General features: G+C 54.2%; 6 protein-coding genes across 6 annotated transcripts; 4 read left to right on the top strand and 2 right to left on the bottom strand.

Annotated features, from left to right (window-relative positions):
- The first annotated feature begins 114 nt into the window (after window positions 1–114).
- Window positions 115–8,504, top strand: BU25DRAFT_493101 (ARM repeat-containing protein). Its single transcript, XM_033711694.1, has 6 exons — window positions 115–278; window positions 336–2,428; window positions 2,477–3,158; window positions 3,205–3,399; window positions 3,446–7,615; window positions 7,667–8,504. The coding sequence occupies exons 1-6, from the start codon at window positions 149–151 to the stop codon at window positions 8,446–8,448; spliced, it is 8,052 nt and encodes a 2,683-aa protein (XP_033559305.1). The 5' UTR covers window positions 115–148; the 3' UTR covers window positions 8,449–8,504.
- A 254-nt stretch (window positions 8,505–8,758) lies between these two features.
- BU25DRAFT_397643 (uncharacterized protein) lies at window positions 8,759–10,807 on the top strand. Its single transcript, XM_033704881.1, has 2 exons — window positions 8,759–9,677; window positions 9,763–10,807. Exons 1-2 carry the CDS (start codon window positions 9,047–9,049, stop codon window positions 10,491–10,493), a joined length of 1,362 nt encoding a protein of 453 aa, XP_033559306.1. The 5' UTR covers window positions 8,759–9,046; the 3' UTR covers window positions 10,494–10,807.
- A 238-nt stretch (window positions 10,808–11,045) lies between these two features.
- Window positions 11,046–12,130, bottom strand: BU25DRAFT_122996 (uncharacterized protein). The gene is made up of 3 exons (XM_033700452.1): window positions 12,125–12,130; window positions 11,660–12,062; window positions 11,046–11,599 (listed from the first exon to the last, which is right to left on the bottom strand). Exons 2-3 carry the CDS (start codon window positions 11,950–11,952, stop codon window positions 11,332–11,334), a joined length of 561 nt encoding a protein of 186 aa, XP_033559307.1. The 5' UTR covers window positions 11,953–12,062; window positions 12,125–12,130; the 3' UTR covers window positions 11,046–11,331.
- Window positions 12,131–12,431: 301 nt separating this feature from the next.
- BU25DRAFT_412914 (RNA-binding domain-containing protein) lies at window positions 12,432–13,641 on the bottom strand. The gene has a single exon (XM_033706910.1). It carries the CDS (start codon window positions 13,594–13,596, stop codon window positions 12,709–12,711), a length of 888 nt encoding a protein of 295 aa, XP_033559308.1. The 5' UTR covers window positions 13,597–13,641; the 3' UTR covers window positions 12,432–12,708.
- Window positions 13,642–14,627: 986 nt separating this feature from the next.
- On the top strand, window positions 14,628–16,809 carry BU25DRAFT_372747 (decarboxylating 6-phosphogluconate dehydrogenase). The gene is made up of 6 exons (XM_033704019.1): window positions 14,628–14,988; window positions 15,052–15,080; window positions 15,131–15,169; window positions 15,220–15,251; window positions 15,301–15,632; window positions 15,681–16,809. The coding sequence occupies exons 1-6, from the start codon at window positions 14,947–14,949 to the stop codon at window positions 16,683–16,685; spliced, it is 1,479 nt and encodes a 492-aa protein (XP_033559309.1). The 5' UTR covers window positions 14,628–14,946; the 3' UTR covers window positions 16,686–16,809.
- Window positions 16,810–16,975: 166 nt separating this feature from the next.
- BU25DRAFT_412917 (uncharacterized protein) lies at window positions 16,976–18,343 on the top strand. The gene is made up of 3 exons (XM_033706911.1): window positions 16,976–17,343; window positions 17,418–17,795; window positions 17,849–18,343. The coding sequence occupies exons 1-3, from the start codon at window positions 17,219–17,221 to the stop codon at window positions 18,030–18,032; spliced, it is 687 nt and encodes a 228-aa protein (XP_033559310.1). The 5' UTR covers window positions 16,976–17,218; the 3' UTR covers window positions 18,033–18,343.
- The last annotated feature ends 39 nt before the right edge of the window (window positions 18,344–18,382 follow it).

An 18,382-nucleotide genomic window follows, 5' to 3' on the forward strand; every position in this document is an offset into this window, starting at 1 on the left:
AAGGGCGCTCCACTCACGATGTCATTGAATGAGTCGAGCTCGGCCCGCGCGATTCGCCGACGTGCATCTGAACTTTTGCGAGTACAGCAAACACCCCGCCAACAACCCCCGCATTTCCCTCGCTGCTGTCTCATGTGGCAGGAACGACATGGCTGTGAATGGGGAGGTTAAACCACAGGCCATCGACCGCGATGTCTTGCGGCGTGGTCTCGTGACGAGCTCTACAAAATTGCGAATTGAGAGTCTGGGGCGGCTCGAGCACCAGGTGGCAGACGAGTGTAGGTGGCATGAGGAGCCATTTGATAGAACCAGCGCTGATAGCAATCGATGTATAGCCCTTGTGCCTGCAGACCTGCAAGCTCTCTTAGCAACGCTTTTCGAAACATATCCCCTCTACGACGACAGGGAATCGCGGCGCGCCGTCGAAGCAGTCCTCAAGTCGCTTATAAACGGCCCACACGGCGACCTTGTCCTGCCCGCAATTGTCAAATTTCTGAAGGAAGAGTGCCAGAAGAAGGGTATTGCGCACGTCAATGCATTCGTGCTGGTAGAATGGTGCTCGATCCTGCTCCTGCAGTTTGCAAAACAGCCAGAAAGATGGTCGAAGTTTGGGCTGGATCTAGCATTGGCAGATGCGCGCGTGCTGGAGACGTGTGTGGGCGCCGGCAGTGATCGTCGAGCTACCCGTATCTCGCACTCTGCTCTGGTTGTCACACGGCGTGCTCTGCGTGCTGTGTTGGGCTCGAAAGAAATTGGACAGGATGCACTCGACAAGCTGGTGTCGAGTCTCACTGCAAAGGGCGCCGCTCCCACGGCTGGAAACGCCGTATTTCTCGGAGTCATTGCTGGAGTCTCATCACGCCTATCAGACGTCAAGTCGCGATTCGAGCAACACAAGCAAGAATACTACGCATTCTACGTACGCGAAATGGTTGGCTCGAGGAGTCAGCTACCTGACCATGTATCGAATGCGCTCCACGACTTCTTCGACACCTTCCCCACACTTGAGGAGATCCGCAAGGAAATCATACCAACAATCGAGAAGGCACTTCTACGTGCCCCAGAGGTTGTGCTGAACGACATTGTGTCGCCAATGTTACTGGCCCTTCCTGAGTCGATGGACCTCTCAGATGTCCTGATCAGCAACTTGTTGAAACCGTTGCTCTCCAACGTCAAGTCAACCAATCCCACGATCCGTGCTGGAGCCCTGCGAACCTTCACAGCGCTAGCTTCGAGATCACAAAACAAAGACGTCATTGGGAAAGTCGCAGACGAAGTGCTGAATCCCTTGAAGCAGGGCAAGGTTTCAGGTGTCGACCAGAAAGTCATACACGCCCAGATGCTGTCAGCGTTCAAGGAGTCTCCGGCTCTGTCTCAGAAGATCCCTGCCAGCATTGCACCTGTTGCGCTGAAGGAGCCTGGCGAGCAAGCTGTAGTGGCTGAAGTGTCCGCCATGACCAAGCATCTCACATATGGACTGGTTAACGGGGTAGCTCTTGACAAGACCGTCACAGATGCCTTCATCAAGGGTATGGCAGACAAACGTATCCCAGTCCGCCGTCTTTGGGCGATTCGCGCAGCAGACATCTGGTGGGACCTTACAGACGCACAGCATGCCCAGGCAGACATCTTGGCCTTCTGTCAAAGCACACTGCCAAAGCTTGTGGAGATTTGGCAAGAAGTCAATGCTAACCCACTTCCTGCAACACAAAGCGGTCTGGTAACTGTAGGTCATTACGTCACCGCACTTCTTCTCAAGATCCGCAACACCAAAGATGAGAAGCTTGCCGCTGTCTACAAGAAGTCTGACGTGCTCTCGCAATCACTGGTGAGCCAGCCGAAGCCTTCATTCCTGCTCAACACAAAAGTATACACCAAGTTGTCCACCGAGGACGATGTTGTAATCGCACTGCGCGCCTTGAGAGCCGTTGCTCCCTTCATTACAAAAGAGACTACCTCCAAAGACGTCCAGGATGCATGGGCACAAGCGTTCATTTTCTTTATTGCTGGACAGAGCGTATCGTCGAGAGCAAAGTCTGCTGCCAGGCTAGCTCTGGCACAAGAGTACCTCGAAGTTTCAACAGAGAAGATCAGTGAGATCATCATCCAAGGGGTTTGGTCCTGGTACAGGTCAAGCGTACAAGAAGATAAGGAAAGCGCAGCGTTCGCATCCAAGTCTGGTTCTACTGAACTTGGCGCGGTCTTGGGTTGCATCTGCCTGCCACCTGATGTTGTGAAAAAGCTCGAGGGAAGCGTCACTCAAGATCAGTTGCGCAAGCAAGCCATCAGTCTGCTAGTGCTGGCAAGGGGCGAACTCATTCCAAGAACAGCCTGGATTGATACGTGCCTTCGCATGGGCGTTGATCCTGGCCAGCTTGTACAAGAAACCCTGCAAGAATGCATGACTTTGATCAATGAGGCTACTGAGGTGCGTTCATTGCCGTTCCTACTCAAGGTGTTGCTGACATAGTCGCAGAACAAGGACAACGAACAGTTCCCAGGGATAAGCTTAGCAGCGTACAGTGCCTATACTGATCTGGCCTTTGTCGCACCTGAGACAGCTTTGCCGGTCATAGTGAAGCAGTTCAGTCAGGATCTCGATCCCAAGCAGCTCGAGTCAGTCGGTCCCCAGGAAGCAGCCATTTTCAGGACACCTGAAGGAACAACATACATCGACGTGTTGTCCAAGAAGGCGCCCGTCACAATCGATAAGAACACCAAGGATTACGACACCCTGAAGTGGGAGGAAGAACTACGGGCGCAGCTCGCTCAGAAACAGGGTGCCAAACCCAAAAAGCTTACCTCTGAAGAACAGGCGAAGGTCAATGCTCAGCTAGCCAAAGAGTCAGTCATCAGGACAGACGTGGCTTCGACAGAACTGAAGATGAGACGTGGTGTGGGCATTATTCAAAGTCTTGCCACTGGGCCACCTACGGAGGCAGAGCAGTGGATGGGACCTGCTGTCGATCTTCTCATCCACTCTATCCGCGCTGGTGCTGGTCTTCTACTTGGCGACCGACCGGCTACGACTTTCATCGCATGCTCACAGCGCGTCTCAACCCGTCTCGGTCCCATAAGGCCATTCGTCGGTGTCGCGACATTGCGAACCATTGGTTCAATACAGCTCTCCGATGAGTATGAGGGAGAGCCGCTCGGCGGTACGTCAATCACATATTTCACTGATCCTCCTGCTGACGAACGTAGATCTCGTCACAAGAGTATTGTATCGACTTCGTTTCCTCAGCGAACAACGTCCTCTCGACTCCGTGTCCGTTGCGTACTGCTTGCCACTCATCTTCCTTGTACTTGAGAAGGGCGGCATCGGCAAGGAATCACCAGAAGAGGCCGACGAACAGCTGATTCTAGCATTCGAGTTCTTATCCTTCCACGCCAATTCCTGTACGTCGAGCACTTCTCACAAACTTACTTCGCTAACATATTATAGGTACGGACACCCGATTACCACGCAAAGCCATACTCGAAATTCTCGTATGGTCAATGCAAACTTACCAGCAGCACTACAAAATGATCAAAGACTGTCTGACAGACTTTGCTCGAGGTCTGGCTCCTAACATCACTAACGAGGAGCTGGGTGCATTGCTTCGAGGGACAATCGTGCCTGAGACTTCTGTGCGTACAGCAACACTGCAGGCCATCGATGCAGAGCTTGACATGAACGATCTGAAGTTCAGTGAAGAGATCTTCATCGCATCTCATGACGATGATGAGGAGAATGTCGAACTTGCAAAGACCATTTGGAGTGAGAATGAGCTTGAGCTCAGTGCTGATGCTGGTGTAAAGATGCTGCCTTATCTGGAGTCTCTCGACAAGCAGCTTCGACGGGCAGCTGCTCGTTCCATCGGCGAGACTGTCGCGCAATTCCCAGAAGTTTTTGATGACTTGCTACAAAAACTCCAGGAGTCATACGTCGAGAAGGCTAAGGAACGACTTCCGGAGCGCGACGAGTACGGCATGCCGCGTAAGAATGATACCCGCGATCCATGGGAAGCCAGAGACGGTATCGCACTGGCTTACAAGGAGATGACATCCGGCTTCAAGCCTCATAGTCTATCAGACTTCCTCACATTCATAGTCTACAATGGGCCCCTAGGTGATCGAAGTGCTGCTGTCCGCGACCAGATGATTGAGGCCGCAACATCCATCATCACCAGCAAGGCCAAGTCGAAGGTCGAACAGTTGATGGAGCTGTTCGAAAATGCGCTGGAGAGCCCTGACCGGAAATCAGCCGAGTACGACCAAGTGAACGAGGCCGTCATCATCCTCTATGGTGCACTAGGTCGTCATTTGGAGGCAGGAGACAAGCGCGTACCCAAGGTTGTACAACGACTACTTGCAGCCCTCCATGTACCATCCGAGAGTGTACAATACGCTGTTGCGCAGTGCCTGCCACCACTGGTTCGTACCTCCGAGCAGGAGACATCTGCGTACGTCGACCAGGTGATGGAGCAGCTCCTCCTGTCCAAGAAGTACCCCGCGCGTCGTGGTGCTGCCTACGGTCTCGCTGGTATCGTCCGTGGCAAGGGTCTCGGTGTACTCAGAGAGTACCGCATCTTGTCCACTCTCAATGGTGCAGTTGAGAACAAGAAGGACCCCAACGCCCGTCAAGGTGCTTTCTTGGCTTATGAGCTTATTTCGCTCATTCTTGGACGTTTGTTCGAGCCGTACGTCATTCAGCTTGTCCCACAGTTACTTGTTGGGTTCGGCGACACCAGCGCAGATGTTCGTGATGCTTGCTTAGACGCGGCAAAGACGTGCTTTTCCACCCTCAGCTCGTATGGTGTCAAGCAAATCCTGCCCATCCTTCTGGACGGTCTCGATGAGCAACAATGGCGTAGCAAGAAGGGTGCTTGCGACTCTTTGGGTGCCATGGCCTACCTTGACCCTAACCAGCTCGCTCTGAGTCTGCCAGACATCATCCCTCCACTGACGACTGTGCTGACTGACTCTCACAAAGAAGTCAGGTCCTCAGCCAACCGCAGCTTGAAGCGCTTTGGAGAAGTCATCAGCAACCCAGAGATCAAGAGTGTGGTTGACATCCTCCTCAAAGCGCTCAGTGACCCGACTAAGCACACTGACGATGCTCTTGATTCTCTCATTAAGATCCAGTTTGCCCACTTCCTCGACGCTCCATCGCTCGCGCTTGTCGTCCGCATTCTCGAGCGTGGTCTCGGCGATCGATCTGCCACAAAGCGCAAGTCTGCGCAGATCATCGGCAGTCTGGCATACCTTACGGAGCGAAAGGACCTCATTGCCCACTTGCCAATCCTTGTCGCCGGTCTGCGTGTAGCGATCGTCGACCCGGTGCCTACTACGCGTGCCACAGCCTCGAAGGCCCTCGGTTCCCTCATGGAGAAGCTTGGAGAGGATGCGCTACCGGACCTTATTCCCAGCCTCATGGCCACCCTCAAGTCAGATACTGGTGCTGGCGACCGTCTGGGTTCAGCACAGGCTCTGTCCGAGGTCCTTGCTGGTCTCGGTACCGGACGTCTGGAGGAGACTCTGCCCAGTATCCTGCAGAACGTCTCGAGCAACAAGCCATCTGTACGAGAAGGCTTCATGTCGCTCTTTATTTACCTGCCAGCTTGCTTCGGCAACAGCTTCGCCAACTACCTCAGCAAGATCATTCCTCCTATCCTCGGTGGACTGGCGGACGATGTCGAGTCCATCCGCGAGACTGCTCTGCGTGCTGGTCGTCTCCTGGTCAAGAACTTCGCCACCAAGGCTATCGATCTGCTCCTGCCCGAATTGGAGAGAGGTCTCGCAGACGACAGCCACCGCATCCGTCTCAGCTCCGTCGAGCTGGTCGGAGATTTGCTGTTCAACCTCACTGGTATCAGCGGAAAGGAGGGCGAGGATGTCGAAGAAGGCGCCAAAGAGGCTGGACAGTCTCTGCTCGAGGTTCTTGGAGAGGAGAAGCGCAACAAGGTTCTGTCAGCACTGTACATCTGTCGCTGCGATACATCCGGCCTTGTCCGCACCGCATCCATCAACGTCTGGAAGGCATTGGTGGCCTCTCCACGTACCCTTCGCGAGCTCATTCCCGTACTCACTCAGTTCATTATTCGCCGTCTGGCCAGCTCCAACATGGAGCAGAAGGTGATTGCTGGAAACGCTCTTGGAGAGCTCATGCGCAAGTCTGGCGATGGCGTGCTGGCAACTTTACTCCCCACTCTCGAGGAAGGCCTACACTCTACCGATACAGATGCCAAGCAAGGTATTTGCATAGCACTTCGTGAGCTTATCTCCTCTGCAACACCAGAGCAGTTGGAAGACTACGAGAAGACTCTGATCCAGGTGGTAAGGACTGCATTGGTGGACTCGGATGAAGACGTACGAGACGCCGCCGCCGAAGCCTTTGATGCCCTCCAACAGATATTCGGCAAGAAGGCTGTCGACCAGGTTCTGCCTTACTTGCTCAACCTGCTCCGCAGCGAAGACGATGCACAGAACGCGCTGTCTGCCCTCCTCACCCTCCTCACAGATCAGGCAAGATCCAACATCATCTTGCCCAACCTCCTACCTACCCTCCTTACGTCGCCGATGTCTGCCTTCAACGCTCGCGCCATTGCCTCGTTGGCTGAAGTTGCAAGCTCGGCCATGACCAGGAGGTTACCGAACATCCTCAACACGATCATGGACAACGTCATTACATGCAAGGATGAGGGTCTTAGACACGATTTGGAGTCGTCGTTCGACAAGGTACTACTGTCGGTCGATGAGTACGATGGTCTCAACACTGCTATGAGCGTAATGCTGGCCTTGTCCAAGCACAACGATGAACGCAGGCGTGCTCGTGCAGACATGCACCTCGTTAAGTTCTTCGCCGAGACCGACGTCGACTTCTCTAGATACTACCCTGACCTTATTCGAGCTCTGCTTATCTCATTCGACGACAGTGATAAGGAAGTCGTCAAGTCTGCATGGACAGCACTTAGTACGCTCACCTCGAAACGCTTGCGCAAGGAGGAGATGGAATCTCTTGTCGTCTCTACTCGCCAAACCCTTTCCCAGGTCGGTGTTGCCGGCGCGAACCTGCCCGGTTTCTCTCTGCCAAAGGGTATCAGCGCCATCCTCCCCATCTTCCTGCAGGGTCTCATGAATGGTTCGGTGGACCAGCGAACACAAGCAGCTTTGGCCATCTCAGACATCATCGACCGCACCGATGCTAAGGCACTCCAGCCGTTCGTCACGCAGATTACTGGTCCCCTTATTCGTGTGGTCACAGAGCGCTCGACAGAAGTCAAGGCAGCTATCCTGCTTACTCTCAACAACCTGCTTGAGAAGATTCCGACCTTCCTCAAGCCGTTCTTGCCTCAGCTGCAGCGCACATTCGCGAAATCGCTCGCCGATACATCTTCGGATCTTCTGCGAGCGCGTGCAGCCAAGGCTCTAGGTACACTGATTAAGCTGACTCCCAGGGTCGACCCGCTTATTGCCGAGCTTGTAACTGGATCTAAGACTAACGATGAGGCTGTTAAGCTGGCCATGTTGAAGGCACTGTTCGAGGTGGTCAGCAAGGCTGGCAAGAACATGAGCGACGCCAGCAGGAACGCCATTTTGGGTCTTATCGACAACGATCTCGACGACTCGGATGGTAAGTGACGTCTCCACCATATTTTTAGACGTACGACTAAAACTTTCCCAGATTCCATGGCAATCACCAACGCCCGCCTCTTGGGCGCTCTTATCAGCTGCTTGCCAGAAGAGAGCGCTGCCAGTCTGATCAAGACGCGCGTGCTGACAACTCACTTCACCAAAGCATCATTGCTCGCTCTGAACGCCATCCTGCTGGATGCCCCAGAAGCGCTCACAGAAAACTTCGCCGACGAAACCCTGCACGTCATCTGCCAGGGTATCGCCCACAGCCAGCCCGTCATCTCAGACAACTCCATCCTCGCAGCTGGCAAATACCTCCTGAGCGAAAAGACAACCAAGACCTTCGAGCACACCAAGCCCATCTTCGAAGCCCTCGCTCCCGCCGTCGAGCCCGGCCACCCCGTCGACACCAGGCGCCTGGCTCTCGTCGTCCTGCGCACTGTCGCCCGCGAGCACAACGAGCTTGTGCGCCCACACATCCCACTCCTCATCCCCGTCGTCTTCGCCTCCGTCCGCGACCCCGTCATTCCTGTCAAGCTCTCCGCCGAAGCAGCGTTCCTGACTATCTTCTCTGTCGTCGAAGAGGAGGGCGCTGTGTTCGACAAGTACATGGCGGACAAGGGCAAGAGCTTGCCGCCTGCGCAGCAGAGGAGTATGAGTGAGTACTTCAAGAGGATTGCGCTGAGGTTGGCGAATCAGGCGAGGGAGAAGAGAGAGGCCGAGGGTGGAAGTGGTGGGTTGGGATTGAGCAGTGATGAGGTGGAGGACGAGAGGGAGATTTGGAGTGTGGGGAAAGTGGAGTTGGGAGATGTGTTTGGGGATAGCTCGTAGATGTGATGGTGTGAAGGAGGAGTTAGAAAAGCAGCATGTACTGCATATTGAAAGATTCATGTAGTTTGAGCATATTTGAAATGAAAGCATAGCGTTATATACAGATCCGCCAAGCTGAGAGCTCCGTCAACGTTGTCCTCGTGTGTGCCCATGAACATGCTCATTTTGCCATTGATGCCATGTATGACTATCGTCAAGCACTATCGTCAAGCACTATCGTCAAACACTATCGTCAAACACCGCACCACACCTCCGTGGATGGTGTTCAGTACCCCATAGCTTGGCGGTGAACTCCGCAACCTCCCTACGCCTACTACATCGATTCCATCAGCGCACGCCCACACAACCATCGATACGCCTGATCTTCATCATATTTCCAATCAGCTAACCTCCGCGATCCATCTGGAGTGCCCAAACGCTTGTGCAGCGCCCTCAACAGCCCCTGAGCACGCTCGCGCTCTCTACCGCGGCCGCCAGCTCTCCGCCAGCTCTCCGCAAGCATCACGCGCTTTCGGCCCGCCAACACGTCCTTGAGCGCGACAACCACGACGACACATCCAGCCATTGCGCGCACCCAATCCCCCCACCAACCGCCAACATGGCGACAATACAGCCCAATGACACGAACATGGCCAACGCCGGCACCCTCCCCTTCTCCAGCATCCCCGACCTCGACCCTCCGCTCGCACTGAAGAAGCCCACCGCCCCACGCACACCGCGCATCGACGTCGAACCGCTGTACTCGGCCGTAAAAGGCGCAACCAGCGATGTAGACTGGACTACATACAAGACCAGCCTCACACAATTCCTCCTGGGCAACCTCAATCAGGAAGAGTTGAGCTTCAAGCTGGGCAAGATCCTCAACACTGCCGTTCTAGAACACGCACACAACACATTAGTCGCAGCCATCTACGCAAATATATGGCGCGATGCGCCCGAGGCAGGGATTGCGAGTTGGGTGTCGAGCACGGATAAGCCCTCCAGTAGCACAGTCAAAGGGCAAGGGGATGAGAGTGAGAAGAGACTGAAGTATGAAGTCATGCAACTGTCGAGACGCGAGAGGAAGAGGTTGAAGACTATACCTGCTGCCGAGGCTGCGGTCGTAGACGGACAGGACGGGTTAGGCGCGGGGACAGGCGCAATGGGCCCGGTGAACGAGTTAGTTGAGATGAAGAGGGGAAAACAGCCTGAGATTGGTCCTGTTGGAACAGCCGGCGGCTACAAAACCAGTACGTATATGCATCTCCTGCCACCAGCGTATCCAACATCCTGTTTCGCTTTGCAGAAGTACACCTTGCTTACGTGTATGACCAGACTGGGATCTCGAGATCCGCAAACGCTACACCGCCCCCCTCTTCAGCGAAACCCACGAGTTCCCCACATCCTCCTCCATCTCCGCCCGCCTGCTGCCCAGCTGCTACGAATTCGGTCTCCCCCAAGGCCACACGCCCGACTGTCCCGACCTCATGAACCTCGCGACCGAGACCTACATCAAAGAAGCGCTAGCTTCCTTCCTCGGCAAGGTCGCCGTGAATGGGAACGGGTACGTGCGGACGGGTGCGTTTAAGAAGAGAGTTGAGCGGGAGGAACGGGCGGCGGAAAGGGGCGAGATGGTGCGGGATGCGAAGGGGGAGTTGCCTGTTGAGCAGGAAGAACGACGAAAACGGAAACTGCTATGCATGGAGGACCTGCGTTTGGCGCTACAACTCGGTGATGGATATCTTGGGCAAACACCCATCATTGCTGGCAACATCACGAACTCGACATTCCTCGATGTGCCAGGGATAGAGGACATCTACCCTTCCCCACAGAAGAAGAAGACGGAGAGAACGAACGGGATTATCAACGGTATTGGGCAGGACAAGAGCGGTTTGGCGAAGTGGCTTGATGAGGGCATCACGGTGGAATTCAAATCCGATGGGGAATGGGAGAAGATGCAGGTCGACGGGGATGATGAGATGGCGAACTGGAATGGAGGGAGTGTGGGGGATGTTGGCGAGCTGGATGGCGCGTTGGACGATGTGCTGAACTTAGGGGACCTGTAGCTGCCGCAGGCGCTGCGAGGGGGTTGAGGTTGTTTTGGGCGTCTCGGTCTTGGGACCACTTTTGTGGTATTGCATGGGAGGTGTTTAGCATTTTGTTTCTACGAGGCGTTTGGGTGGGTTGGGACGATACCCTTGGGATGGGGGCTGTGGCGTTATTTTGACTACGGACTTGAGCATGGAGGGCTGTCAGAGCCCGATTGACAAATTCGGAGATGGTACACTGTGAGAAGTCCGTTGATACGTTGTTCGATGGAAAGGAATGAATGGTCAATAATAGTGTCCTTGTGCCTTACATCTAGGTATCAGATAATGGTATACACTGCTTGGATGTCCTGGCGTTCGAGGGAAGACTAGAGTTTCATTGTGGAGCTGACGAAAGCAATTCGAACTGTCATGCTAGGCCATTCCAGTCTTTTACAACGCAGCTACTGTAGAGGTATGTATAAGTATACATCGCTACGAGAATCCAAGACTAGAGAGCTGGTTAGGGTGCTGCTAGCGTAGAGAGTGCATCACAACGTAATCGCATGTTTCGAGAGGTTTTCGATGCTATTCTGGCCAGCACAATCCTTGTCTTCAAGGCGCAGACGAGTTGTATTGGCTCCGAAAAGGATGGCGTATGCTGGATCTTACCTGAGATTGTGGGTGCGTAGTGCCGGGGGAAGAGGGATCGTGCGTGGTTGGGGTCTTTGAAGACATATGTGGAGAAGTGGGAGAAAGATGAGAGGATTAGGGAGAGGGCGGGTAGAAAGGCAGAGTGAAGGTTTGGTGGGGTGTGAGATGGCAGTGGAATGAGCGAGTGGATGAGATTATTCCGGGGTTTCCGGCATTTCCGCTCTCATTGACGGAGTACCTTATTCATAGCGTTCGAGTAGACTCTGGATTTCAAAATGACTGCCTCAAATAGTCTTGGAGCAGTCCTGTCCTTGGTGTTCTTGGCCTCAAAGAGCTTGCTGAACACACTTGCATTGGCTTCGTCGGTGCACAGAACAGATTCTGAGGATTCAATGACATGCGCTCGGCGAAGATGTTGAGTATCAGGAGCAATGTTCCGAAGCAAAGTCTCGTGTTTGCGCAGTTTCCGCTGAATCTCGGACGTTAAGCGCCTAACGAAGGTGTCAATGTAACCGCTTGATGTCTTGTTTGCTTCAGGAATCGGGACCCACATTTGCAACAGACCAACAACTACACTGATTGCTCCTTGTTGAACTTGAAGCTGATGCGACAGCTCTTCGACCTCGTGCTCACTCCACAGCGTCTGAAATTTCATCTTCCAGGAGCCCTTATTTATGTCAAGGACTCCTTTGGTGATAGTCTGCATATATTCATCGAGCCATGTCGACAATACCAAGCACGCTGTCAATGCCATGTCGAACGCCTCGAGGATATCGGGTCTGTTTTGTAGCACGTCCGTATCTTCTAGCAAGAGGTGTTGGATTTGCGAAAGCGAAGCACTCATAAGCTTGAGCTGTGAGCATAGCGACGACACGGTGGAAGGTGCGAGCTTCCACGCGTTGCGAATGTCATTGGAAGTCTTTGTGGCGCTGACGCAGGCCGTCGTATTCGAAGCTATGTAGCGGTTAGTGTTACCGCACTTGCCCTGAGCTGCAACGACTGTGATGGGTACGCACTATGGTCGCAGTGATCGATAAAAGGTCCATTAACCGTCGTTCGCGCACCAGCTATTGCACTCGCAATAACGGAAATTCGAAAGGGTGTTACTAAGAACACCCGCAAGGCTCCAGGCCCGCGAATGAAGTTATGGAGGCGCTGCAGGGCTCAACTACAGCCTCATCAGGCAGCTCTGGCTGTTCATTTGTGGACTTCAGACAGCGTCTCTCGACCCATGAAAGCGCGCTTCTTCCTCTGCTTTTAGATGACAATCGTGAGCTCAAATGTAAGACATGAAGGTGGACGTGACAGAGGAAAGGAATATGAGTAATTATGGTATAAATTGTGATTGCATTAGGGTATTTCGAACCTTATTTGACTCCATCACACACCGGCTGACGTGTACGCAAGTACCTCTGGCACATCTCCAAGCTAGAAAAGACGTCGCGGCTCGTTGCTGAAAGCACGGGCCGACCTCCTGACTTGAACCATTTCGTCCTTCCTTTCGTCCTCGGCGAGCTCAACCAAGGAAGTGGTTCGGTCGTGTCTTCAGTGCCATTCAAGGTAGCATTTCGTAGGGCCTTCTCCGAAATATGCCTTCTGCTCAGCCAAGGACCCTTGGGCCGCTCTGCTTGCCCTTCTTCTGTACTCCTCGCGGGATGAACGGCAGCGTGGCTGTCATCGCAGGCGCAGCAGTGACCGTGCTCGTCTTGTTCCCGCCGCTGTTCTTGTTCTTGTTGTTCTTGTTGTTCTGCCCGTATTTTCCATGCTTGTCATCCTTCTTCGTTACAGCCTTGACTTCCGACGTCGCTCGCTTGATCAACACAGGGTGGCTACCGATGTACTTGCCGTTCATCTCCTTGGCTGCGCGGAAGTAGTCATCGGTATCGGCGAAGCTCACGAAGCCATAACTTTTGCTCTTCGTTGAGCGCTTGTCGCGCACGACGCGGGCTTTCGACAAGGAGGGGTATTTCGAAAATGCCTTTAAGAGTGAATCATCTGTGACTTCGCCAGCCAAGTTACCAATAAACAGTCGTGGGTGCAGTGGATTCCACTCGAGCAAAGTCTCATCCTCCCAGTGCTTGCCGCCACCTTCTCGAATGACCGTCTTCTTCTTGCCGTCTGCAGTGGTTCCAGCGTCGGCATCTGTTGCTGAAGCTTGGGCGGTACCAACATTCGCGTTTCCGCTCTTCTTGATGTTTGCGTCGTCTCTGTGGTATGCGCTGTTCCACTCAGCTATGCGTGCCTCTTCTTCAGGGTCGTATGTGCCACCAGCACCGCGGTTCATCGTAGCGGCGGCAGACGGGTATGACGCGGCTGGGGCACCTGCAGCATAGGCTGGATATGAGTAGCTGTTGTAAGTATTGCTGGTCGGGTACGCGGAAGCTTGGTAGGGAGCGCTCACAGTGGCTTGTGGGTACATAGCCGGTGCAGCAGACACCTGCGGCGGAGGGTGCGCTACCACTGAGCGCGGTGTGAAACCAGCAAACATCGTGGAGTTTGCCTGCGGCCTTGCGCCAGCATTGCTTGGTCGTGAAGGCGGCGCAGAGTATGTCGTGGGCGGCGGTCGTGCTGGGAGCGAGTGGTGCGGTTGCAAGTTAGGGTTGTTTGCCATCGTGAATGTGTGAAGGGCGTGTCGCAGCAGCCGGTGGTCTGATTGGGATAATACTACAGGTTACACGACTCAGTGGAGGGGGTGTATGTTGATTGTCGGCCGGGAAGGCGTGCAGTCTGGATGCGGCGAAGATTTCAAGTGAGTCTGTCACGCGCAAGTCAAAGCTTAGAGGTTGGTGACGTGCGGCGGCTGTTTGCTCAGCAGTTGTGGGTGGGGAGCCAGGCGCTCGGGCCGTGGGGTGGATGAAGGCTGGTGAATGTGCTGTTGGTGGATCCCTTTGTGGTGGTTAATGCCGCACTTGTTGCGCAGACTTCAAATGAGGCTGAGTTGCAGATGCTGACTACGCAGGCGACGGCAACGAGTCTTTCCTAACGCGTCCGTCAAAGCGCGGCCACCACGGTGCAACGCCCGGTCCAGGTCCGGTCGGCTTTTGAGCGAAGCAGAGTGGGATGGCGGACCGGGTGCAATAGCAATGAGTAATTATCACCGGTTGCATTGAATTGCACTGATTTGGGCGACTTGTTGAGCTCAAGATCGTGTCGTCCACGTGACGTCCACCGACGGCCGCACCTTCCTTACAAGCAGCACCAAGCAGCAAGCTCGAGCACGAGCAAACAACAACAGCGCATGGATTGTTGACCGGATTACACACGAGCGCCGTGACGTCTAACAATCATTGCTGCAACCGTCTCTACAAACGGCCAGCCTTCGGCGGACTTAGCGGCTGCTCAACAATCCCTGTTCGCTGGTGCCCCTCTTTCCGTTGGCTGTTGTTAGGGCTGAAATGGAGGGGCTGTCGCAGCAACTGTATCAGAGTATTCTTGGAGCTTTTTCCGCGGGTGGCCGCCGGAGGAATAGCTTCACAAGCTGTAGACGGTAAAATTAAACCCTGATACAGTGCTTGTGTTGGAGTATCGGCGCAATGGCCGCGGCCGAAGCCATTCTCCGTTGCTGAGATTAGAAAGATTCTTTCAGCACATCGCCCAGTTGACATCACCTCTGCCCCACGCCGCCAGTGCCGCTACCACACCCAGTTCCACTTGCTTCCGGCTCGGAGACGCAGAATCTACTTATTCAAACAACCCCCACCACCTCTCACCACTTGTCCTCCATCAACCTTCAATTGCTCTGAATTGCTGCGCGCCAGGTCGTTGCAGCTCTACCCCGCTATAGTCTTCAGACACCCCTCACTCAACAACCCACTTCCACAACACCCAGATCGCAAACATGTCTGAGGCCGTCGGTGACTTTGGTTTGATCGGTTTGGCCGTAGGTGCTCTCCAATGCTACAAGCAATGCACGGAGAATTAGCTGCTCACATTCGATATCCAGGTCATGGGTCAGAACCTGATCCTCAACGCGTAAGCACTACATAGCTCAACCATCTGCGAGCATAGCTAACGACAAGCAGTGCTGACCACGGTTTCACCGTTGTTGCCTTCAACCGAACGTATGCAGCTCCCTGACACTGTTTATGAGCGCGAATTGACACAACTGCAGTGTTGCTAAGGTTGACCGTTTCTTGAACGATGGTAAGGCTGACGCGCAGTTGAATCAGAGCTCAGAACTGACGTCGAACAGAGGCTAAGGGCAAGTCTATCGTTGGTGCTCACTCTATCAAGGAGTTCTGCGCCAAGCTCAAGAAGCCCCGCCGCATGATGATGCTCGTCATGGCTGGAAAGCCCGTTGATGACTTCATTGAGCTCCTCCTGAACGAGGGTGGCATTGAGGAGGGCGACATCATCATCGACGGTGGTAACTCCCACTACCCCGACACAAACCGCCGTACCAAGTACCTCGCACAGAAGGGTATCCGCTTCGTCGGTACCGGTGTCTCTGGTGGTGAGGAGGGTGCCCGCTACGGTCCCTCCATCATGCCTGGTGGTAACGAGGAGGCCTGGCCATACATCAAGGTAAGACAATCGTAAAATCTGCGTAGAGCGTATCTGACAGTACAACAGGATGTCCTCCAGTCCATCTCCGCCAAGTCTGATGGCGAGGCCTGCTGCCAGTGGGTCGGTGATGAGGGTGCTGGTCACTACGTCAAGATGGTCCACAACGGTATTGAGTACGGTGACATGCAGTTGATCTGCGAGGCCTACGACATCATGAAGCGCGGTCTTGGTCTCAGCAACAAGGAGATTGGTGACGTCTTCGCCAAGTGGAACACCGGTGTCCTCGACTCTTTCCTCATTGAAATCACCCGCGACATCATGTACAAGAACGACGAGGACGGTGTTGCCATCGTCGAGAAGATCATGGACTCTGCTGGACAGAAGGGTACCGGCAAGTGGACCGCTATCAACGCTCTTGATCTCGGTATGCCCGTTACTCTTATCGGAGAGGCCGTCTTCGCCCGCTGCCTGTCCTCGCTTAAGGCTGAGCGTGGCCGTGCTGCTGGTCTCCTCGACGGACCCAGCCCTAGCTTCTCTGGCGACAAGCAGGCTTTCATCGACAACCTTGAGCAGGCTCTCTACGCCTCCAAGATCATCTCGTATGCTCAGGGTTTCATGCTGATCCAGAACGCCGCCAAGGAGTACAACTGGAAGCTCAACAAGCCTGAGATTGCCCTCATGTGGCGCGGTGGATGCATCATCCGCTCCGTTTTCTTGAAGGACATCACCAAGGCCTACCGTGCCAACCCCGACCTCGAGAACCTGCTCTTCGATGACTTCTTCAACAAGGCTATCCACAAGGCTCAGGCCGGCTGGAGAGACGTTGTCTCCAAGGGCGCTCTCTGGGGTATCCCCACACCCGCTTTCAGCACCGCGCTCAGCTTCTACGACGGTTACCGCGCCAAGGACCTGCCCGCCAACCTGTTGCAGGCCCAGCGTGACTATTTCGGTGCCCACACCTTCCGCATCAAGCCCGAATACGCCAACGAGCAGTACAAGGAGGGCCAGGACATCCACGTCAACTGGACAGGAAGGGGTGGCAACGTTTCTGCCTCCACCTACAACGCTTAATTTGATGACTATACCAGGATTGATAGAGGGAAGCACGGCGCTGCTTGAAATTTGGGCATGAAAAATGATGGATACGATGTAAATGACAGTTCGAATCCAGAATGAAATTGATTTGCGTACTTTGAATCTACTATCTCATGCCTCACCAGTGGCCTTGACTAAAAAGAGACAGTTGTTATTTGCGACAGAGAACGTGATATCATTTGGCCAACGCGGATCGCTGGCTGTAGGGTCTTGGCGGTAACGGCCGCCAAAGCGCACCAGAAACACATACACCTGCACGCGCTGCAGGCCCCCGCTTGCACCTCACCTTTGTGTTTGCTCGCGTGCACGTTATTGCCGTCTTCTTCTTGTCGCTCCTTTGCGTTTCCTTTTGCGCATTGCTCGCTTTCTTGGCGCTCGGTTTGTCTGTGCACTGGACAAGCTGCTCCGAGGTCGACTGTCCGGAACACACGGTGGGGCTAGGAGATAACGTCTAGGCGCATAGCAGTCGCAAGAGAACAGGGAAGGCTGCTCGAGCCTCAGCAACGACCATGGCAGACACTAAGCGCCAGAGCATGGTGGGAAAGGTTGCTACTCCCAACCTGAAGGCTGGTGGGGGTGCCAGTAAGGATGTTGGTGATGCGGATTCGAACTTATACAAGGCCGTTGGGTCACGGCATGTCCCCTTGCTTAAGCTATACAGCCTCAGGGCTGTAAGCAATTTGGCACAGCAAGGCTAATACTGCACAGTATCAAGATTACATGCGCGCCTAACAATAACGTCCTCGAAGGCACTCTCTTCACGGCCTGTAACACCACAAACGCAATCGCTATCAACACCGCTCCTGCTCCGCCAAACCCCTCCGCTTCGCTCTTCTCGCAACCCGGCGACTACCACATCATCCCCTTCGCACACATACTGTCCTTCGAGATCATTGGGCTCGGTGAACGAGCACCAGAGCCAAACGCAGGGTTCGATGGCGCAATCCCAAGCATCGCGAAGGTCGACATGGCAGCGCTGATGGCAAGAGAGGAGCAAACGATCCGTGAGATGAAGAAGAAGGATGCACAAAAGGGCAAGGGCGTCAGCAGAGAGGCGCAGGAGATATTCGATACACTCGCCAGGACGTACGTTCCCACAGAATCTATGGACGACGTGCGTTTGGCTGACTAGGATACAGACTCCCAACAAGATGGGCAGACAATCAGATTGTCGTTAACGATGCAGTTCTTGTCCAACCTCCGTACACATTGGACAGCATTAGGGCGCCGGCTGGCAAGGAGCAGAGCGTAGTACAGGTGAAGAAGATCATCGAGCGTTACTACCAGAAGAAGGCCACAGCCACACCGCGCAAAGGTGGTTAAGTCAAGCCTGAGCAGAGGCCGCGGCGAAGGCTGGCAAAAGAGCCAAGGTACCCGCACACCCGCGTGGAAGAGCAGAGGGCAGTTCTAAGAGCAGCTTCGATCTTTCACGAAACGGAGAGTATTGTGCGAGGGTGGCTGTTGCCATAACACGAGGGACAGAAGTAACATCCAGCACGCATGAGGTGGACATATCCAACGACTTCGACAAGTATGAAGGTTGACAGGAGAATACCAAACACGAAGTCCAGACGTCTCAATTGTGCGGCTCTTACTTGCACTGATCACCACGCAAGTCATCGTACCCCATTTGGCGAAATAATCTGATACTTTAAATTGTTTGTTTGAGTTGC

Source organism: Macroventuria anomochaeta (assembly GCF_010093625.1).
Source record: "Macroventuria anomochaeta strain CBS 525.71 unplaced genomic scaffold BU25scaffold_27, whole genome shotgun sequence".
Lineage (NCBI taxonomy): Eukaryota > Fungi > Ascomycota > Dothideomycetes > Pleosporales > Didymellaceae > Macroventuria > Macroventuria anomochaeta.